The sequence below is a fragment of the Choloepus didactylus genome, chromosome 12 (assembly GCF_015220235.1).
Source record: "Choloepus didactylus isolate mChoDid1 chromosome 12, mChoDid1.pri, whole genome shotgun sequence".
In the NCBI taxonomy this organism is placed as follows: Eukaryota; Metazoa; Chordata; class Mammalia; order Pilosa; family Megalonychidae; genus Choloepus; species Choloepus didactylus.
Window position 1 is genome coordinate 21,096,505 of NC_051318.1, and position 24,189 is coordinate 21,120,693.

The window sequence follows — 24,189 nt, forward strand, 5'->3', positions numbered from 1 at the left end:
CTTTCTCTATTTACACATTGGCGTTGTAGCTCTTAATGTTTATCCAAAGCACTATTATTGCTTCTAATTTTTAACAATTTTGTTAGTGTACTTACTTGTCATCAAATGATATAATAAAGAGAACTAGCCCATTGTATCTTAAATCTGTTTTTTCTCCCTCTAATGTATTAGGAACATCACAAAAGATCAATCCCAAGGGACACTTGGAACCTTCTACTAGATTTTGGAAATATGATCGCAGATGATATGTCTAACTACGATGAAGAAGGTACTAGAAGTTACAGTGTTTCAGATGATTACCAGAAATTCTTAAATTTGATATAAATGTTAACTTTCCCTGGAATCAGATAGACTCCGATTTAACTCCTAGCCCTAGCACCTACCTGCTCAGTGTCCTCATCAGTGAAATGAGGATAATGATAGTATCCTCTTCAGTACTGTTTCTTACAAATCATACAAAAGAAAAACAGGGCTTCATATTTAGTTTAAATTGAGAAGACAGTCCTCTGAAAAAAGGACAGGGAGAGACCCCCATGGCAGAACTATAAGATTAGACAGGTATTTGGAAATCACTGCTCCCAGATACTACCATTTGATTCCTTAGGTCAGTTATTATGTTATACTATTTAGGCTTATTTGAAGATTTCAACTGATATTTATTAACATAAATATCAGTATTCATTTTGTGGTCCTCCCCCCCCAAATATTTCAGGGCAGTAAATCATAGGGTATTTGAGTGTCTACTATGTGTTAGGCACTCTGCCACGTGAAGAGGAGATGTCGCCCTCCAGCTCCCCACCCGCTGTGACTAGGTTGTGCCCTTTGTGCCCTTTGTGATATCCTCTCCAATTCTCCCCCAGGAACTAATCACTCACTCTCCTTTGTTCTAGAAGGTATAGGTTCTTTAGCCATAAATATTTATTACCTTGCTTTGTAATTACTGATTTCCACATCTGTCTTCCTCACAGTATTGTAGGCTCCTCAAGGATCTTAGCTTATTCCTCTTTGTATCCTCAGTACTCAGCACAATTCCTAGTATTTAATAGGTACATAATAAATATTTGTCAGATGGACAAGTGAATGATGGTTGAACAGACATAAATTCTGCTTTCAGGAACTTTCCCTGTAGTTGGTGAGACAAGGAACATCTATATAAAAAGGTAGCTGACAATATAAGGTAGTAGCTATATGATTAGCATGTGAATAGTCATCTTTAAGTATAGCAGGAGTTTAGAGGGATGACTTTGGATTGGGTGGATTGGGGCTGGGCCTTTATGAGTGGTTACAACTCAGGAAGACACAAGAGAGGCAGGCATTCCATTCCGAGCAAGGAAAGCTGCATCCCCTGGTGGCAAGAATGTAGATAGCCTGTTTGGAAGAAAGTGGCTTGATCATTCCAACCTGGGAGGACAAATAAGTTCATTTCTTTTCATTACGCTATGATGTAGTAAGAGAGAAGTGTGGGGTGGATACAGTTGAATCTATAACGTTCAGTGATCCCACCGGCCTGGAGCACCGGACTGAGGATTGTGAGGCCTTGTCAGGCCACAGTGAGAAAGTACACTGATGGGTTAGTACTGTATGCCATTGTTGTGTGGTACAACAATGTACTGTATACACACACAGACCCTGAAATTTGCTCATCCTGGTCTGGCTAGAACAAAATAATTGAGCAACATCAGCTGATTTGTACTGTTGAACATGAACTAAATAAACTTCAAATCATTTTGGTTCTTGAAATATTAATGTTGGGTTGTGAAAAAATAAATGCTTTAAATATGAAAGTACTGCTTTAAAACTTTTTGTTTGTTTGTTTTACTTTAGGAGCTTGGCCTGTTCTTATAGATGATTTTGTAGAATATGCACGGCCAGTAGTCAAAGGTGGAAAGCACAGCACTTTTTAAACAGAAGAATTAAGATGGATTAAGATTGTAAAATGAATCACATCCTGTAAGGAGACATTTGTGTCAGTTACTGGGTACATTTGTCATTGATTTCAGAAGTCATCCTTGACCAGGAGTGAAACTGAAATAGCTATCTTATTCTTCTTAAAGAAAATGGTGGCTGATTTATGGACACCTAAGAAATTCCTCAGAAGATGGCTGCTTTGGAATATTTGCTTTAAGCATGATTTTTATACTTAGAAAAAGTAACATAGAGCCCATTTTGCAGTACTGCAGAGCATGCTATTTAATTCATAATTTAAGGTGAACACCAGCAGTTTCCAAAACTCCTGCTAAATTATATTGTAATTATATTTTTAAAAAAAATTTGTGTTCTCAAGTGGGATGTTGTATTTTTATACAACTCAAAGCTGTTAAAAATGTGCCCTAAAGATGATCTTGTAATGGATTCCAACATTTTTTTAAACTTAATGCCAGGAATTCAAGATTTATATTTTTTGAATTATCAAATATCTAGATTTAATGGCTCTATTTTTGTTTGTTTTAATTTTCTCTAGATGTTCATCTGAAAATCATTTTATAGTTTTTAATTCACCATTATAGTTTGCCCAGTGATGGCCATATGTTTTGTGTGATTTCAGGAAAGTTTTATTTTAAAGTGTTTACAAATCAGCAGGCCTATTTTACGTCTAATAATATTATTTGAACTTCCTATGAAGTATCTTAAAAGTTTGTTTTTTTAAAATATATTTTATTACACTTAAAAAGACATTTTTCCATGAAAAATATTTCTTTTACAAGTAATGAATTACAGATTTAAAATCAATTGAGCTGGTTCCTTTCAACTATCTGTGATATCTATAATGTCTGGCTTCCAGCACTTTGTACAAATTGTACTCATTTGGAAGCTAAAATATACAGCATTGTCAAAAAAAGAAGGAAAAAGAAACCCACCAGAAACCTTCATCTTGAATTTGAGAGTTGAATTCTTTCTTAGCATCATGTTATCATCTGTTTTTCCTGATCTCTGCACAGCACAAGAATGAATTATATGTTGTCTCAAGGCACAGAAAGCCGAAGATGCTGCCCTGCTCTTCATTTGGAAAAGCTCTGTGTAGACTTTTGAAAATCACTCTCTATTGACCCTACCTCATATTTGAAAGGAGGATCTTATCGTATTTGATCTTCACATTATAAGTGTGCCTTGTTTTGCCCTATTACATTACAGTTTATGAAACAGATACATTGGGGGTTATTTTATAGGATAAAGAGGGACAGAGAGAAACTTAACCTCAGATTTCCTGTAAAATAGATAGCATGCCTAAAATTTGTAGTTTGATTTGACATCCAAAAATGTGATTCATTCAGTGTCTTAGGAAACTTCTATTTATAACATGAGGTACATCTGTTTATGTATACTTGCTGTGGTATGAACTATTTATGCTTTTACTAGAAGTCTTAAATGAGGGCAGCAGGGGATGGAGGATTGAAAAATGAACTTGAAGTTGGAAGACCAAGGCCTAGGGCTGAGTCTGCCACTAACAGCTGCATGACCTGGGGCGAGTCACTGTTTCTGTATCGATAAAAGGAAAAATAGGCCATCTCTACCTTTAAATGCCTGGGATTCTAAGAAAACATTTATTTAACATAACAAAAGCTGGCTTTATTGAAAACCCCCCAAATTTAAAAGGATCCTTCTAGGCTTTGTGGATTCTTGACATGTATGTGTTCTGTTAAGGGAAATTTACAATCTCAGATAAATCTATGTAAATTATGGAGGTTTGTGATACTTTTATATTATTAAGTCTTAAAGTTCTATGGGGTTGTTAATCAGTAGTTACCAAAATATTAGTAAATGAACAAAGGCTTTTCAAAAAATTATGGGTTTATTTTTTCTATTATATACATTTAAATCAGTGTAAGCTATTAAATGCTAAAAAGTTCAGAGACATTAAAATAAATTATTTTCTCTGGTGGGTTGTGGTGGTATCCTTTTAAATTCTTTTCTTAGTTGCTTAGATGCTTGCCACTAGATGTCAGTATCTTAGTCTTTGGTAACATGGCGCAAAAAGGAAAACTGTATTTATAGTAACCAATAAATAAGCTCCTTTAGAAGCTTTTCAAACGTTGTATCTAATTTGCTACACCTTAGTTAAATAATCATGTCCTAAAATAGGTTAAATAATTGTTTTTTCCCAGTTTCATACAGTGCTGTTAAATATGGTTGTTTCCATATGAGAAATTATAGATCTCATAAATTCACAATATACAATTTCCTTGAGTCTGTAGAAATTATATACCAGAATACACTGTAATATAAATTGTAAATGTATTGAAAAATAACATAAATAAAGCAAACATAATAGATTTAAGAAATACATATTACCCTGTAGAGTGCCTACCAAAAATTTCTGGAATAAACATCTTTCTCTCTTAGTGACATAATATATGTAGTTCTGGTTTTTTTTTAAACTTAAAGAATCAGCCAAAAACAATTTTGAATATTATGCATTTTAAATAGGCACAGATAAAAATGAGTCACGAAATGAAGCTGAGAATGCAAAAGAAATCAGCCGAGGACTGTATTTCTCCCCTCAACAATATGTATTTCTGCCTAACATGCTGCTCCACTTAAGATGGTTGGCTGTGTAAATAAAATAGTTGTACCTCATTTCTGAGTTTCATTGTTTTGCTTTGTCTTGTTTGGCAACCTACATAAATAGCAACTAAGAACCACCTGTAATGGTTTTGAAGGACTCTTTGTTTCAGAATCTCTCAGAATTGTGCTAACTTGAATAATATTCCAGAACCTCATTTTTGGAAGTTGCTGGTATAATACTATATATTTTTAATGCATGTTAGCACCTTACTATATACTTAAAGACATTGTATTTTTAAAATTTAAATTTAGTATTTATTTCTTAAGTCCATTTGTAACTCCCTCCTACTTCTCCCACTGCGAGACAGGAAGAGAAGGCCTGGCCTCCTTGTTAATAGTTTGTATACTCTGTGACTGTTCCAGAGAATCCCCTCCTTTCTGGGTCTGGGGGATAGGGAGATGGACTGCCTTCCCAATCTTTTTTTTTAACCAAGAGCTCTAGTTTTGCACACTCTGCTTCACCTCCAGCCTCATCATATCTTTGAATATTCTTTTCATAAATTGGCAGGAATATTTTAAGTACATTAAATTGAACGATAACATAATCATAAATTCTACTGTGAAACTTTCACTTTGGTGACGCACTTTACCACTTTTCAACCTAAAGCCTAGTGATGAACAGCCTTTTGTTGAACATCAAATTGCAAGAAACTTCATAATCTTTCACACTGGAGATGTATTTTTTCTTTCTTTACACTTTTCTATATTATCCAAGTTTTTTTATCATAAACACTTTTTTTAATAATTCAATTTTATTGAGATACATTCACATAGCATACAGTCATACAAAGCGTACAGTCGTTCACAGTACCACCACATAGCTGTGCGTCCATCACACAAAATTAATTTTTGAACATTTTCATTACCACACACACAAAAGTAATAAGAATAAAAATTAGAGTGAAAAAGAATAATTAAAGTAAAAAAGATCACTGGGTGCTTTTTTTTTTTTTTTTTTGCTTCTGTTTTTCTACTCATCCATCCATACACTGGACAAAGGCGAGTGTGATCCACATGGCTTTCCCAATCACATTGTCACCCCTCATAAGCTACATTTTTATACAATTGTCTTCGAGATTCAAGGGTTCTGGATTGTAATTTGATAGTTTCAGGTATTTACTGCTAGCTATTCCAATTCATTAGAACCTAAAAAGGATTATCTGTATTATGCGTAATAGTGACCTCTTGGCTCCTTTTGGAATCTCTCAGCCACTGAAACTTATTTCATTTCATTTCACATCCCCCTTTTGGTCAAGAAGATGTTCTCTATCCCACGATGCTGGGCCTAGATTCCTCCCTGGGAGTCATATTCCATGTTGCCAGGGGTATTTACACCCCTGGGTATCAGATCCCACATAGGGGGGAGGGCAGTGATTTCATCTACCAAATTTAAAAATTTATTTTTATTTACAAACTGGTTCAACATGGAGGCCTTGGAGGAGACCAGGACAAACCTCCAGAAAATCATCAAAAAAAAAGAGTTGGAGCTGATGGAACAAACAGCATGGGCAGGAGGAGAGCGATTTACTGTGCCAGTTACCTGCCCAGCACATCAACACGTTCTACCAATGCATCCAAGAGACAGAACACAGCTCCTCTATGCGTTCTGCATGGTGGAAGAATCAGGGCCCCTCAAATCCCAGCTTGAAGCTTCCAATGCAAGTGCCAAGAGAGTCAAGCCCTGGGGAATCAGCTCAAGAAGATCAAAGACCTGCGGGCCACCCTGAAGGAAACACTTATTCTGGACAAGTACGTGGAGTTCAGCATCCTAAGCCTAGCCCAGCAGTGGGATCAGCTGGGCATGCAGCACAGCCTAGAGCAGCAGATGTAGGCCAGGAACACAACAGTTGTGTCTGAGGAGGCCCTCAAAGAGTTCAGCGTGATGTTTTAACACTGACAGTTACAAGTCAGGCAGACTGAATCACCAGCAGTTCAAATCCTGCCTGCACTCCCTGAGCTGTGACCTACCCATAGAGGAGGAAGGGGAGCCTGATGCCAAGTTTGAGGCAATTCTGGACACCATGGATCCAAACAGGGATGGTCATATCTCCCTGCAAGAACATGCGGCTTTCATCTGTCTTTCTCAAACTCTGCTGAAAAATAGACAAGGGTATGCTTCCTAACTTGTTCTATAAGGCCCAGATTACCCTAATACCAACAACAACACCAGAAGGGCAACTACAGACCAGTGTCCTAACAAGTACACATCCAAAAATCCTTAACAAAATGCCAGAAAACTCAATCCAGCAGCATATTAAAAGGATTATTATACACCATGACTAAGTAATTCCAATCTGAAATATATACCCAGGAAAATAGAAAACCAAGTTTGCACAAATATTTATAGCAGCAATTGTCACAATAGCCAGAAGTGGAAACAACCAAGATGTACATTAGCTAATGAATGGATAAACAAAATATGGCATATCCATACAAAGGGATATTATTCTCCCATAAGTAGGAATGATTTACTGATACATGCTACAACTTGGTATCTTGAAAACATCATGTTATGTGAAAGAAACTAGTTATAAAAGGCCACACATTGTAGGATTCCATTTATATGACCTACAAATAAAATCCATAGCCACTAAAAGCAGATTAGTAGTTGTCAGGGGCTGGGGAAAGGGGTAATATGGCATGACTGCTTGATGGGTATGGTTAGGGTTCCTTTTTGGGGTGGTGAAATGTTCTGTAAGTAGATAGTGATGGTTGTACAACATTGAGAATGTGCTGGAGGTCACTGAATTATACACTTTAAAATAGTTAAAATAGTGAATTTTATGTTAAGTGAATTTTACCTCAATAAAAAGAAATTATTTCTTCTCAAAAGAAAAAAAAGAAAAAGTGGATTTCATGATCAGCCATGAAACTGAGAATGTCAAATCTAGAGAGGAGGTTGAGAACACCTTCCGGGCCCTTAGCTCAAAGGGATGCCTTACATACCAAGTAGGAGTTAACCAGAACCTGACGGGAATGAGCAGACTACTGTGTCTCCCAAATGAAGCCCTGTACAGATGGCAGGGGTCACAGACTGCCCACAGCTTTCGACTACAATGAATTTTCCTGCTCGCTCTTTGTGAATTTATCCTCAGCTTTTAGGATTCGCCTGGCCCCAAGCTGCTTGTCATCATCTTGCTGCATGTCGATTAATTACCATGCCCTTAAGAAAAACATTCCAGACAGTGTTACTTTCCAGTGCAGCTTTAAAATTGTTTACCTTGGGATAAACCTTAGTGGAAAATGATGCTTCAATAAAATGCTTCTGGTCCAATCAAAATTGCCATGTTGCCGTGGGGACCCAGGTTTCATGTCTTAAGCCAGCTGCCTTCATTCCAGCTTCAGGAAAATCTAAGCAACTGGATAGTTGCCTTCTTGATCTCCCTCTCCCAATTTCTGTTTTCATATAAAAGACAAATCAGTGATTTGACTCTCCCTCTAAAAACAAAAAAATCACACACATTTTACAATAAAATGTGTTTTCTAAACAAAACCATGCATGTGACAAGTGAATCTCAACATTATATTAAATGAAAGAAGCCAGACACAGAAGACTACATATGGTATGATCCCGTTCATTTGAAGTTTCAATAAAAAGCAAAACTATGGTGACAAAAAACATCAACTGTTGCCTGGGTCTGGGAGTAGGAGTGGAGATTGATGGGCAAAGGGAAACTTTTGGGGCGGTAGAAGTGTTCTAAAAGTGGATTGTGGTGATGGTTGCACAACAGTAAACATTTGTAAAAATTGATAAAACTGTACACTTAAATGGGTGAATTTTAGGGTTGCAAATTATACCTTAATAAAGATTTAAAATTTTATGCATATAGATTTTAAGACTCCTTCAAAAATACTGTATAAAGATTCATTACTTAAAAGTCATTTCTTTTTAAGAGAACATTCTGATGTTCTGGGTATTAATAAAGGTAACAGTCATTTTTATTGAAAAGCTAAGGTCTGCGTGCTTTCATCAATTGTAACAAATGTACCACACCAATGCAAGGGGTTAAAATAGGGTGGTTTATGGAACCCTGTATTTTATGCATTCTAGTTCTGTAAACTCACAACTTCTCTAGTTAAAAAAATATATTTTTTTTTTTTGAAAACTTAAGGTCTGCCCAGAATGCTGGTGGAAATGGACATTGTACACTATGAGCTGCTAGAACCAGAAAGTTTTACTCATTGGCTCTTGTATAAGAGGTGCCACCTGCAGAGACAGAAAAGGAGTGCCTGACCATGTAGAGAGAGCTTCTGACAGTGATACAATGACCAATATAAATGTCAGCAGGGTTGACTGAAAGCTGTGAAGGAAGGGTAGAAAAAAAGCTGAGGACATTCAGCAGCTGTAAAGCCAAGAGTAAAGCAGCAAGGGCCTGGCTTTCCCAACATGGAGAAATTTAAGGCTGCTATGCTGCTGGGAAGTGTTGGAGATGCTCTCGGTTACAGAAATGTCAGCAAGGAAAACAATGCTCTGGGTGCAAAGATCCAAGAAGAACTGAAACAAATTGGAGGACTAGACCAGCTCATGCTTTCACCAGAAAAATGGCCAGTGAGTGACAACACCATCATGCACACAGCGACCGCCGAGGCACTCACCACAGGTAAGACTAGGCCTAATTGTTTTTCTTGGGTGTGTGTTCTTAGAAAAGAAATGGAAAGTTGCGTGGCTATTAAAGTTCTTGAAATAAGCACTGAAAGCTTTGAAAGCAATGCAATCTTTTAGCCAATGGTGTTACCTGATGCTGCTGCTAAAAGTGGCAATTTAATATACCCCAATGTCCCACAACAAATTATATATGTGATAGATCATATTTCTCACGTGGTGTCTCTGGAAGACAGTGTTATTTTACTTTACAGATTATTGCTAGTTAATTTTTTAAACAGTGACTTTTCATTTTTATTTGTAAAACGTTAACTAAGCAGATTTCTATAGAGCTAGAGAGAGCACCTTCTGTTTCTAAAAGTTAAAATCAAGTAAACCTTTTTGCTTTGTAATTTGTTTTGGTAGGAGCAGGGTGAGGGCTCTACTTCCAATATTAAAGCTTCCTATTTTGAATTTGTTTCAAAAGAATATAAAATAAAAAGCCAATTTGAAATGTAAGATTAAGATGATGATATTTGGGGGCTACTTCTAAATTCCAATGAATTAGGGTTAAAATACCATCCACCAAATATGATTCAACTTGGATAGTTGCGTACACACTCATATGTTCTAAAAAAAATTAAGTTGATTGGATTTGGGGGGAAACAAAATTTCCTGAGAATTCTTGTGAGTAGCAGGTTGATTTGAGAATCAACGGGTTTTTACAAGAATATTCAGAGAAACAGGAGGTGTATGAATATGTAGCACAATTTTCCTACAAGACATTTGCTCCTTAAAAACCTGTAGGTATTATTATATCTTTGCATAATTAAAATCTGCAAAGATAAAACTGAGGGCAAATATTCAGTCAATGAAATTTCACTTACACATTCACTTCATTCCATTTATCTGCTGTGAACATGCTAAATTTGGTTCTTGTAGTCATTATATAGGAATGTCATATACTTTGTGGTTGGATCCTAAATGGCTAGTGAGAGAGCTAAAGCACCATAGATAAGATAAGATGTCATAGTTTGTTGAAAATAGTGAAGCATCTTTCTGAGTGTACCCAATTATGAAATAAAAATATTTCCTGTTTCTAATATTTTCAAGTGGATTCTCATAAGCCTTTAGGCTCAGCAGTGCTAAATAGCAGCCCAAAGCAGCTCACGGGCTCCCCCAAAGCAGCAGGACACTCCTGGATAGTCACTGACCATGGTTTTTGAAAGAAAAATTGTTTGAGCTATACATATTTGGTACTTACTCTTAAAATGTTGCTTATTTCATTTATAATTTGATGTGGGTACACATATATACACATCCATATCTTCCTGCATTTTGTCCTTGTCTTTGTTAGCACTTTTTTTTGTTGGTGACAGAATCCATGGAAATTTATCTGGATTTGTGTGGTTACTAATAGTATACTATCCAAAACAAGTGGGGGCATTTTCATGATGGTAACATTCTCTCTTAGAATACATAAATTTAAATCCTCTTTGCAGTAATAGTATGTGTCTCCCTGCAAAGTGAAATTTATGTGTTTTAAAAGATTATGAATATTTGGGGTCATTATGTTTAAGGAGGAAAATGAATTCCTTTAAATGATCACAATCATAAGCTGCAAAAAGTAGAGATAATAATTGCTTATTGTACACTATAATGCCCTATAGTTTTGGGTTGTGAGTAAATATTAATTGCTGATTATCCTCTTGAATCTATCATTCCTATAGAAATTAAAGCAGAGCATATATTTTTTCAACTCACTAAAAGTACAAGTTGAAATTTCATTTGTTTAGTTTTCAAACAGCTCCATTTTTTTTCTTTGGCTAACTAATTGTAGACTATAGAAGGTATTGAGGATAATCTTTATAATATGGGAATGCTCAGGAATGACTGATTTGTTAATTTTCTTGTGGTACGGTAGGAGCATATTAGAAGCAATGAAGTTATTTCAGGATATTTGTTTTTCCTATTCCTTTGTTTTATTTTGTCCGGAAATTTTTTTTTAATTTTTTGGTAAAGTTAATAAAAAAAAAAAAGAAGGGGGTTTTTGAGCCATGTTAATAACAATAATAGCTAACTCTCACATAGCACTTGTTATGGACCAGGCACTTTTCTCACTGCTTTATGTTTATAATCATTTAATCCTAAAATCAGCCCTGAAGGTTTACTTTATTATTACAGTTTTATAGATAAAGAAGCTGACACCCAGAGAAGTTAAGTAACTTGCTCAATGCCACACAGACAAATTAAATGACAGAGCATGGACTGGAACACAAACAATCTGGCTCCAAAGCCTATGTTCTTCTTATTTTTTTAATTGTGAACTTTAACATATATACATAACAGTGATAACTTTCAAAGTACGATTTCACAAGTAGTTAGCAAATTTCAAAGAATGCCATGGGTCACAGTTCCACAACTTCAGCCATTTCCATTATTGTACAATGTAACATACATACAGAAAGGTTTCACCTCTCGATGTACAGCTCAACAAGCAGTTGAATTATAGGTAATTTCAAAAACTGTTGTGAGTTACAGTTCCACACTTTCAGTTCTTTCCTTATTATGCAATACAAGGTATATACAGGCACAATTCAATGAGCAGCTATAGAGCAAATCCCCAAGGATGCTATAGCTTTCAGTTCCACCATGTGATTTACCTCCTTCTAGCCATTCCAACACCCCAGCATCCAAAAAATATATATAATTATATAAAGTTTCAGTATTCATAAACCTTTGTTAAACCTTATCTTGTTTGTTGCTACCCCTTCCTGTCACTTAATCTCTTTCTCCGTCTTCAGGGGTGTCTAGGCAGTGAGCACCCTAACTTGTTCATATTGAAAGGGGTGACAACAGTATGGGGAAGGGGGCTGCATCTAATAGTTGATATTAAAGAGGCTGTTGCCTCTGGGTTTTAGGACTTGTCTGGTATAAGAACTATGTGGTGGATTTAAGTTTCTAAGAGATAAAACTTAGTGAGTGCATCTTTTATAGAATCTCAGGTAGGGATCTGGGTATTTAGGGACTACTTTTGGTAAGGGCATGGCGTACTGTGGCCACTTGGGATGTCTAGCTGGAGCTTGCATAAGAGAAACCTCCAGGATAGCCTCTCAACTCTATTTGGGATCTCTCAGACACTGTGACCTCAACCTGTTACCTTCCTTTTTTCCTCACATTTGGTCACGCAGCAAAGCCTATGTTCTTAAACACCGTACATGACTATCCAAGACCACTGTGGGTCATGCAAATGTTTTTAAGCTTGTGATGTACAGTGACTCTTCAACATGTTTTCCAAAGACAGACGAATTTCAAAGTGAAACTTCATCTTTCATATTTAAGTTAGTTTTGCCAATAAATTCATTAACCCTGCAAACCATGTAACTGTGTGGTCTCCTAATTGTTTCTGCTACTAAGTGATTGTAAGCAGATCAGATCCAACATGCATGATGTCCTGCTTTTAGGTGAGTCTTTCAAAAGAACACCAGAACAGATATTGAATTAGGAAATAACAGTTTCCAATATTAGAGACCTAGATAGGTAGGTAGGTAATTCAGTATATATAGCTTATGAGCAAAGAGCTCACATCTCCAGTAAGCATTCATTAAGTCATTCAACAAGCATTTATTAAGTGCCTATTTGAATGCTAGGCCTTGTGCCAGTCACTCAAGGATACAAAAGAAGATTAAGACTTATCCTTAAAGAATGTATGCTATTTTTGGAGCCTGATATTCCTAGTTCTACTCCTGCTTCACCACATACTAGCTAAGAAAATTGGTGATGTCATTTAACATCTCTGAGCTTTACTTTGGGGATAATGATACCTTTCTCATAGGGTTATGTGTGGCTTAAATGAGATAACAAAGCATGAGTAAGAAAGCATGAGTAATGTGAGTAAGCACTTAATAAATTATGGGAAGGTGGCTCATGTTATTACCGTGTATTTCTAAAGTATTTTATGCTTTGAGGGTCAGCCAGGAAGGACTGGCACGAAATACCCACTTGTCTATCCATAACCTATAGGTTAACTTACCAGGATGAGCAAAGGAGCTTGGCCCAGACTCAGCTATTGGGTTCTGTTTCTCTACCCACAGCTCCATGATAACAGTGTTAAAGCAGAACATTTGCTTGTATTGGTAAACATTTTGAAACAGTTCTGTACTTTTATTTCAAGGCAATTTGATATTGGTATTTTGCCTTTTCTTTATTATATTTAGGTGGGAGACTTAAAGGTGGTTTCATAAACTGATTTTCCAAGGTAGGGTAGAGAAAACATGAGTTGAGTGGCTATGTCAGAAATTAGAGAAATTCAGATCACTCAGGTGACAGGTTCCTAGACTCTGCAGCTTTGAAAAATCTGTTTCTAGTTTAAATTCTAACCTGAAAAGACAGGGCTGTTTGTTGCCATTTGTTTTCATGGAATTTTTTTCCTTTTAAAAACTTAAGATCAGTTAAATATAGACATTTTCATAGTATCTGATTCCAGAATAAAATGAACTAGACCAGGGAAGGGCCAAGCTTACTAATCCAAGACTGAGTTAAGAAAGGCTGTTTGTAAACTGAGAGTGCTGGGTACTGAAAGCCAAATACATTATCAGTTTACAAACAGCCTCAACAAATCCAAATGGTTCATGCTTCCTAACTAGAGATTTCATGTGCATACAAAGGTTAATTTTATTCTTGAGGGTTACCAGTGTAATATCGCTCCCCATGTGACTTGCTGAATTCATTCCTCTCAAAACAAAGTCTTGCCACATCCTCTCTTCTTTCCCAACTCAGAATCATAGCAATGCACAGTACATCCAGTATGTGTGAGTACCATATGCGGAACAGTGGGGACTGAGTCTTCCAAGGACTTTCTTTGCTTAAGAAGTCTCTGGTGAACTGGACGGGGAATAAGATAGAAGGACTTAAAATCCAGTTCCTTATCTAGAGGTTTATAGTTCTAGCTCTGTTAAAGCAAAAAGCATGAGAGTGCCACCATCTGTAACAGTTGACAGGATGGAAGCTTTCCATCCTGGCGATGGCAGAAATTTTTTCAGGTGGTCATTTCTAATCTCTCTTAATTCCTCCATGCTAGAATACCTGACTTTGATGTGGCCTAAAGAGACACTGGTCAAGCAATAAAAAGGTTTTTGGGTTTTCATGCAAATAGCATTGCAGTGCCTACTCTGTACCCAGTGGAAGGTGGAGATGTGCCTTTGTCTCCCCACCCCCTCATTTCTCCCCCTCCATGCATACACCATCCCCCAAAATAGGTAAATGCATCATCAGTTGGAGGAGTGGCAATAGCTGTCTCCTAATGTCAACCCAAAAGCCTAAATGCAATTTTTTGTAATTGTAGTAACATACATGTGACATATTATTTGACATTTCAACCCGTCGTGTGTGTGTACAATTCAATGGCGCTTACAGGCAACTTTTGTACAGAATAAGAATGTGTTGGTGACTGTAAAAGCTGACATTGGAAGGTGCACTCTATACCCCGCCTGGCCTTACCTGGTGCGGTAGCTTCTTCGACTTGGTCACAGCCTTCTCTCTGATATTGCCAGGTGACTTCGAATCCAATATTAGAGGAATCCAATATTAGAGGAATCCAATATTAGAGGATCCACTATGTGGATTAACTTAATGACAAAAATGCCCAGGCTTAGGAATCAAATTCATTTATCAGCTCTAGCTTTGGGCATGTCACATAACCTCTCTGAACCTTATCTAAACAAACAAACAAAAAAAGACAAATAACCTCATTGCTGTGTGGAGGATTATGTGAGATAATATAAATACTTAGTACCTGGCATCAGTGGGTATTTAATGTGTATTAGTTCCTTTTGTCCTCCATGCCCCATGATCTTCTAGGGACTTGGGACCATAATTATTCCCCAAACACCTTTTATATTCCTGGGAATACAGTTTGGGAAAATACCTGACAATGCAGTGCGCTCGTTTTCCATTTGGCTGCTCACCAGTGACAGAAAAAGGGAAAGAAGAGAAATACGCTTTCTTTACTTTAGAAGTGTCTGTTTTATAAGCCCAAGGAATAGGCAGATTTCAGCTTAGTTTGTTCTCAGATGTTGCAAAGAATGGATAGAAGCATTCGTAGAAAATGAGAACCATGAATTTTTTCCTAGATTCTCATTTGTAACTAGAATAAGCAGAAGAGCAAACTATAATGTCTGAAACCTAAATGAAGTTTAAAATGAATTATTTGTCTGCATTTTCAATTCCTCTAGTTGGATAAAAGGCTCTTAACTTAAAAAAAAGTTGACTCTTCCACTAACTTAGAAACATAATTATTGTTAGATTATCTGTCATCACTGTTGCATAATGGCATTTATTAAGCAGCAATTACATTCAGTTCTGTGAACCTATCCTTATCCAAAGAGGGTTGGGGAGATGACTTTGTCCGACTTTTCCTGCTGCTTGCACTGACTTTTGTCCATTCCCTTCCCTCCACTCAGACTACTGGTGTCTGGATGACCTGTACCGGGAGATGGTGAAGCACTATGTGGAGATACTTGAGAAGCTTCCAGGACATGGGCCTGACCCAGCTACCATTGAAGGCTGCTTGCAGTTGAAGCCAGATAATTATCTCCTCGCCTGGCATACACCTTTCAATGAAAAGGGTCAGGGGAAATCATTTCTTCTCACTTTGAAGCTGTGTTGCTGGGGAATCCCCTCTGAAACACTAACCAATCTCTTCTGTCATCCCAACTAACTCCACCTAACATTTCCAGGTTTGCTTGAAATGATAAAGGATTTGCCAAAAACTATTTTTGCAGAGCAGTTTGTCCTCTTGTAGGCCAGTCCTGCCCTCTCCAGCATCTTTTTAAAGAAAGCCTGCCCACTTGGCACTGGGCTTCCCCAACAGGATTTTTGTCATAGATATCCTGGTTTATTTTAAGGAATATTTTCCACTGCTTTCCATTTCAGTTTTTATGTTTTTCCCACAACATCAAGGAAAGCATGCACTCCCTGCATAAGTGTCTCTGATGCTTTTGATGTGGCTGTGGCAGTGCCATTATTCAGGTGGTCACTGTCTTTTAAAAGCTTCTCTTCCTAATGTCCTGGACCTGTACCCTTGTGTTTCATAGTAGAAGGCTAAATGGCAGCAGAGCTGCTGTGTTCTTTAGCACAACAACCATTAGCTCTATTTCGTCCATAATCCCTCAAAAAAAAAGGTTTTTTCAGGCTGGAGCCCTTGGACCCATTTTTCCTAGGCCTACTAAGAAAACTCACATAGACTAAGAGAAGTTTCCCTGATGAAACACATTCTCTGATAAAGTAGCAGAGATACAGGTCTCCATGGGAACTCAACAGGTGAGAAAGCATGGAAATCTTAGGTGGACCACTATGGCAGCCAAATATAAAGTAAGAGAAAAAGATGAGTGGGACACACTAGAAGGACCAGTTTGTGTAGGCGTAGGCTGATTACCAACCTGGAAGGCCCTCAGAGTTCTCTCTTAAGTGGTGCAATAGGAAACACAAACAACTTCATACTGAATGGGGGTGAAAAAATGCTACAGCATATTTGGAGGGAAATTTGGCATTATCTATCAAAATATTTAAATGTACATGCTTTTTAATCTGGCAGTTCTACTTCCAGAAATTCTGAGAACCCATGATGATATATAGCCAACACAGCCAAGCAAATGTGAAAAGATGTATGTCCAAGGCTGTTCTTTGCAGCATTGTTGATATTAGCAAAAAAACTGGGAACAGCCTAAATGTCCATCAGTAGGAGAATGGTGAAATTAATTATGGTGCATCCATATAATGGAATATTATGCAGCCATTAGAAAGAATGAAACAGATCTATGCATATTGGCACATGGAAAGATATCTAAGATTAACTTGAGAAAGCAAGGTGCAAGTCAGTGTATATAGTATAATCCCAGCTGTGTTTTTAAACGAAATTGCATTGATAGTTACACACACACATACATGCTTGCAGGTGCTTAGAAAATTTCTCTAAACATAATCAAGAACTTTCACAGTAGAAACAGAGAGTGGAGTGGGAAGAGAGAATTAATGTTTTGTTGTTTTTAGAATCATTTTTTGCTTCACTTTTGTTCTGTTTCAGTTTTTCTTTGCTGTGTACATGTATAAATTTTATAAGAAAAACCCCATATAAGTATTTTTCTTTTCTTAAGGTCACGGCTCAGAATCAGAGAAACTGGTTTCTAGTCTAAGGTCCAATAGAGATTTGTGGCATTGGGCAGGTCATTTACCACTTGAAGTCCACGTTTTCTCTTCTTTAAAAATAGAAAAATAATGCCCCCTCTGTCTAACCTTAGGGAAGGACCAAAAGAAGTAAAGTATTCCAAAGTCATTTGAAAGCTATTTAATGCTACACAAGTACAATTGTTAGTGTTGCCTTTTTTGCCCCTCTTAATTATTAATGGCCTTCTCTTTATCTTTTCCTGTTGCAGTTTCTAGAACCCTAAAATTGGTTTGATGCAGTCTCTTTAGCACAAGTATCGTAAACATTAATAAATAGGTTTACAATTATTTTTGAAGTAATACTCTAATTATTGTCTCACACACTTTTACACACAAAGGAGCTGTTAACCTGGTATCCATGACAATCCCTAATCGACAACTTAAGTTTCTCAACTTAACTTACTCAAGTTAAATTTCCTACTGCTATCATATTTTAATTTTTTATCTGAAGTTTTTTTTTATCTTTTGAACTTTTCATTATGGACTATTTCAAGCATATACAAAAGCAGGGAGAATAATTTAGCAACACCCCCATGTATCCATCAACTCATGGCTAGTCTTATTTCATTATACTACTACCTAGTGCTGCACTCTCCTGTCCCCAAAATTAATCTAAAGTAAACCCAGATATCATATCACTTCATCCATAAATGTATCACTAAAAGGTAAGAACTTTTAAAGACTTGACCACAATTCCACTATCATCTAAAAAAAAATATTTTCAATATCAAATATCCAGTCAGTGTTAAATTTTCCTTTTTGACTTTTAAAATAATTTTTTTTACATGATCTTACCACCCTATCCCAACAGTTATTTTCATTTTACTGTGTTCCAGTTTTTGAAGACAGCCCAGCCTTCACCTTGTGAAATGTGGTCTGATCCCTGAACTATGTACATCCAATTTCCCTCCTGCTTGTAAGAGTCTCCTTTTAGAGGGGTGAATGGTGGCTTGAAGAAACAGCTATGGAGTCAATAGCCATTCCACCTACCCCAGTTCTGTATCCTCCCTAACACAAGTCATCTTGGGTTCTGTTAAATGTATACAGAAAGAATTTGGGAAGGACATAAAGATGAAATAATGGTGCTAACTTGCAACCATTTAGCATCATTTAAAAGCAGTTGATTTTCTTCTGTTTTTACCAATTTTATCCTCAAACAATTTTGAGGATAACAAGTATATATGTTACTATCCCCATCTTGCATAAAAGGAAATTAAAGTTTGAGAAATTAAAATTTCTTTCCTAAGATCATCCAGTTAGTGGCAGACTGCCCATTAAGCCATGCTAACCAGATACTACCTAACATTTATTGAGCATTTGGTATATATTAGGAATTATGATGCATCATAATTTACATATGATATATAATTTACAGACATCATATCACAGCTTCATAAATACCGTTATCTCCATTTTACACGTAAAGAAACCAAGGCTTATCAAGGTTAAGTAACTTGTCTAAGATCCCCACACAGTCTTAAGGGTGGAGCTAGGATTTAAATCCTCTCCATAGATATTCTTGCACAAGAAATGCATGCCTCTTCTGGAATCCCCCTTAATGGAAACTAGAGCTGAAAGAATTTGTTACTTGCACAAGGTAATACAACGAAAGAGGCTGGTAAAGAGGCTAGTATTTGAACCCAGGTAGTAATTATCAAAATTAATCTACATCTGTATAACTGAAAAAATTTCAAAGCAATTTGCTTACATTCTTCAGTTAAGGCAGGCAAAGTAGACATTAATATGCATGAAAGAGTAAGGTCCATGATAACAGAAACCGTGTTAGTGTTAGTTTTTGCCCATCATTTTTCTCCAGCATCTGGTTCGTTGCTAGACTTATAATAGGTACTCAGTAATTTTTTTCAATGAATCACTTCCCATTTTATGAATGGAAGTTTTGCGTTTTGTTTTGCTTCATTACATGCACAGCTCTGAGGGAGGTGGCTGATTGTGCCCACCTTGTGGGCTGTCATTGGATGGCCTTGATTTTTTGTTTAACTATCTTTCATTTTTACAGACGAATACTCTCCCTTCTCCTCTCCCCTCCTTATTCCCTGGTAACCTCTAATCTACTGTCTGTCTCTGTGATTTTGCTATTTCTAGTCATCTATTATAAGTGATATCATGCAATATTTGTACTTTTGTGCCTTATTTCACTGAGCATGTTTAAAGTTTCTTCCATGTTGCAGCATGTCTCATAACTTTATTCTTTCTTATGGCTGAATATATCCCATGTGTTTATGTAAATGAGATAGGGAATATAAGAACATTTGAGAAAATAAACAAAACAAAAAGATGGTTCTTTGAAAAAAATCATTAAAATTCACAACCTTTAGCTAGACTATTAAAAATATGCAAATAACTAAAATCAGAAGGAAAAATGGTGGTATCGCTACTGACCTTACAGAAATAAAAAGGATTATAAAAGACTACTATGAACAATTCTATACCAACAAATTAGATAATCTAGAAGAAATGGAAAAATTCCTAAAATATACAAATTATCTAAATTGACTCAAGAAGAAAAAGAAAACCTCAACAAACCTGTTACAAGTAGAGATTGAATCAATAATCAAAAACCTTCCACCAAAGAAAAGTACAGGACCAGCTGGCTTCACTGGTAAATTGTACCAAATATTTAAAGAAGAATTAACACCAATCCTCAAACTCTTTCAAAGAATTCAGAAGCATGCTTCCTAATTCATTTTCTGATACTAAAGTCTGGTAAAGACATCACACTGAAAGAAAACTACAGACTAATATCCCTTATGAATACAGAGGCAAAAATCCTCAAAAAAAAAAAAAAAAATACTAGCAAACCCAGTCTAACAGCCTATTAAAATGATCATACACCATGACCAAATGGGATTTATCCCAGGAATGCAAGGATAGTTCAACATAAGAAAATAATACATTATGTCAATAGAATGAAGGGGGAGAAAAGCCACATGATTATCTGAATAGATGCAGAAAAGGCATTTGACAAGGTCCAGCACCCTTTCTTGATAAAAACACTTAGAAAAGAAGGACTAGAAAGGAATTTTTTCAAAGCGATAAAGGCCATTTATGAACAACTTACAGCTAACACTGTTTTCAATGGTGAAAGACTGAAAACTTTCCCTCTAAGATCAGGAATAAGACAAGGATGCCCACTGTCACCACTGTTATTCTGGAAGTTCTGGCCAGAGCAATTAGGCAATAAAAAGAAATAAAAAGCATCTAAATAGTAAAGGAAAAAGTAAAACTTTCCCTATTTGCATATGTTCCTATATAGAGAGAAAATCCTGGAAAAATCTTGAAAAATCCACTATACAGCTACTAGAACTAATAAATGAATTCAGCAAAGTGACAGGGTACAAGATCAACTCATAAGAATCAATACTGTTCCCATACACACTAGTAATGAACAATCTGAAGAGGAAATCAAGAAAAAAAATTCCATTTACAATAGCATCTTAAAAAATAAAATATTTAGGAATAAACTTGATCAAGGATATAAAAGACTTGTACACTGAAAACACTGCTGAAAGAGGTTAAAGAAGACCTAAATAAATGGCAAGAGGGCCTACATTCGTGGACTGGAAGAGCTATCATTGTCAAGCTATCGATATTACCCGAAGTAATATACAAATTCAATGCAATCCCTATCAAAATTCTAGCAACACTTTTTTGCAGAAATGGAAAAAACAGTACTGAAATTCATATAGGACTGCAAGGGGCTCCAAAGAGCCAAAACAATTTTGAAAAAGACTAACAAAGTTGGAGGACTCACACTTCCCGATTTCAAATTGTACTACGAAGCCACAGTAATCAAAAGAGTGTGGTACTGGCATAAAGGTAGACAAATAGACTAATGGAACAGAATTTAAAGTCCAGAATGAGACCCACACATCTGTAACCTACTGATTTTCGACAAGGGTGCTAAGTACATGTAGGAAAGAATAGTCTCTTCAACAAATGGTGCTGGAAAAACTGGAAATCCACATGAAAAAGAATGAAGTTAGACCCCCTTCTCACACCATGTACAAAAATCAACTCAGAATGAATCAAAGACTGAAATACAAGAGCTAAAACTATCAAACTCCTGGAAAACAACAGGAATGGAATTTTATTGACTCACAACAGTGCATTAGGTGACAGAGTTAAACTAGGCAGAATTAAACTTCTAGCTCTACTGGCTGTTATTGCATGGTCTTAATTCAGGAGCTCTACATAAATATATCTCCTAGAGTTGTAATTTCAAAATAGCTTGAAATTAGGTATTTTGTACATCTCAAGTTCAGAATGAAGCTTTTAGAATTAGTGAGTGAATGAAGGAGAAATAGATGACCATTGCCTTGTTGCTAAAAGAATACTTTATAAAATAACATTATTTCAATTATAAAATAGTATACCTACAATGTGAAAATACAGACACGTGTAAAGGAAATGCAAATTATCCATAAAGCCACCCAAAGATAATCACTGTGAACCTCTTGTTACATGTTCTTCCAGTCTTTTCTATATATGTGCTGCATAGAGGTATATAAATATACTTCCACTTCTGTCAACATGAAATAACAGGGACTCGTTTCACCCTCCAAACTAAAACAACCAAAGAAACCAGACAAAATATATGAAATATTGGTCTTTAAGATCCTGGATATCAGGCAACAGATGACAGTGCTCCCCCAGGATATGGGAAACAAACAAGATGAGCCCTACTATTGCCCAAAATCACTACCTTGGGAGAGTTTCCAAGCTGTGATGCAAGTAGTGAAAAGAATGCTCTAAGTTGAGGAGATGGAGCTGGGAGTCCAGGGATACCAAGACAGCCAGAGTTCCCTGGACTGTACCAGAGAGGAAAGAGCTGCACAAAGAAACCAGTGGATCTCTGCTGAGGCTTCCTTAACTGTTCAGCAGAGTACTGATCTGGACAGCCATGTGAGGAAACTACCTGAGGCTGGGTAAAGAACCATCAGAGAGAATTAGAGAGAACAGCGCTCACCTGGGGCCAAGAATAGCGCCTATTCTTACCAGCGGCATTGGTAACCTCACAGCACATCAGACAGATATTCAGAGGGGCCACATCTCAGTATGAGGAATAAATAGCTGCTAAGCGCTGCTCTGATCTCAACAGAAAACTCCAGGTCCGGAATCTTTCACTGGTGAACTCTACCAAACATATAAGGAAAAAATAATGCCAATTGTAACAACTCTTCCAGAAAACTGAAGAGGAGGAATACTTCCCAGATTCATTCTTCTGCTCTTCAGAAGACTGAGTTAAAAGAATGAAGAGGATTGGAAGAAAATATTTGCAATGAATTTATCTATTAAATGATTTGAACTCAATGTATAAAGAACTTTTAAAACTCAATCTAAGAAAACGAGCAATCCAATACAAAAATGGGTGAAATATTTAAACAGACATTTCACCAAAGAAGATATATGCAAAAAAGCTCATTTAATACATTCAACATTGTTAGTCATTAGAAAAATGCAAATTAAAAAACTACAATGAGATACCACTACATACCTAATAGAATAGCTAAAATTTAAAAGACCGACCACAGCAAATATTGTTAAGGATGTGGATTTGTTGCTGGTGGGGATGTAAAATGGTACAACCACTTTGGATACTGGTTTGGCAGTTTCTTAAAAAGTTAAACATTTACCTACCATGTGATCCAAATATTCCACTCCTATGCATTTACTCAGGAGAAAAGAAAGCATATCTCCACATGAAGATTTGACTATGAATTTTCATAGCACCATTATTTGTAATAGTCCCAACCTGGAAACAACCCAAATGTCCATAAATGGGTAAATGGATACACAAATCATGGTATATTCATATTCGTACAATGGAGTACTATTCATCAGTAAAAAGGAATGAGCTATTGACATGCACAACATGGATGAATCTCAACATAGTTATGTTGAGTGAAAGAAAGCCAGGCCAAAAAGAATATATTCTATGAGATTACATTTACATAAATTCTAGAAAAGGCAAATTAATCTATAGTGCCAGATCAGTGGTTGGTGGGGCCCTTGGCAGAAGGATAAGTTACAAAGAGTCATGAGAAAACTCTTGGAAGTGATAGATATCTTCACTTTATTTATTTGTGTGATGGTTTCATGGGTGTATACATACATCAAAACTTATCAACATATACACTTTAATTATATGCAGTTTAGTGTATGTCAACTATAACTCAAAGCCGTTTTAAAAAAAGAAAAATATATATGCTTGAAACCATGTCATGTATACAATTCTGTCTTCTGCATTTTTCCCAACTAGGAGTGTATGAGCATTTCCCTGTGCCATCAAAAATTCTCTTTTTAATATATCCAACATATGAATACATCATAATTTATTTAATCTCTTTTCTATTGTCAGATAATTCGGTTGTTTGCTTATTTTCACTCATTTCAGTGACTCAGATTATTTATGAAAACTAGATTGCCAGAGATAGAATTATTGGGGCAAAATCTGATTTAGGTATTTCATTCTTCATGTAGGTTCAGGATTTGGAGCTGCCACCAAAGCAATGTGCATTGGCATGAGATACTGGAAGCCTGACCGGCTGGAAACCCTTATTGAAGTTAGCATCGAGTGTGGCAGGATGACACATAACCATCCTACAGGTAATGCTGGTGTTGGAACAGATACCAGGGTCGTGCAACCTAAATGGTATCAGTGTGTCTTTTTACAGAAAACAATGTCTGATCCCATGTTTGCTAGGCACCCTTTTTGTAATTCTTCATCACATTCTACTCCGTCTCCCCCTGCCCAATAGAAAATCTGGACATTTCATGCAATCACATCAAATTTTTGATTT

General features: G+C 36.4%; 2 protein-coding genes and 1 pseudogene across 2 annotated transcripts in view; all 3 read left to right on the plus strand.

The window, feature by feature from the left end:
- DCUN1D2 (defective in cullin neddylation 1 domain containing 2) overlaps positions 1-4,849 on the plus strand; it is a 41,958-nt gene extending 37,109 nt beyond the window's left edge. The window contains exons 6-7 of the mRNA XM_037799606.1: positions 172-268; positions 1,825-4,849. Coding sequence (XP_037655534.1) covers positions 172-268; positions 1,825-1,904 — 177 coding nt within the window. The 3' untranslated portion in view covers positions 1,905-4,849. The remainder of the gene's footprint in view (positions 1-171; positions 269-1,824) is intronic.
- A 1,129-nt stretch (positions 4,850-5,978) lies between these two features.
- Positions 5,979-7,810, plus strand: LOC119506784 (annotated as a pseudogene).
- A 1,073-nt stretch (positions 7,811-8,883) lies between these two features.
- Positions 8,884-24,189, plus strand: part of ADPRHL1 (ADP-ribosylhydrolase like 1) — a 34,365-nt gene continuing 19,059 nt past the window's right edge. Inside the window, exons 1-3 of the mRNA XM_037799605.1 lie at positions 8,884-9,164; positions 15,607-15,771; positions 23,870-23,995. Coding sequence (XP_037655533.1) covers positions 8,951-9,164; positions 15,607-15,771; positions 23,870-23,995 — 505 coding nt within the window. The 5' untranslated portion in view covers positions 8,884-8,950. The remainder of the gene's footprint in view (positions 9,165-15,606; positions 15,772-23,869; positions 23,996-24,189) is intronic.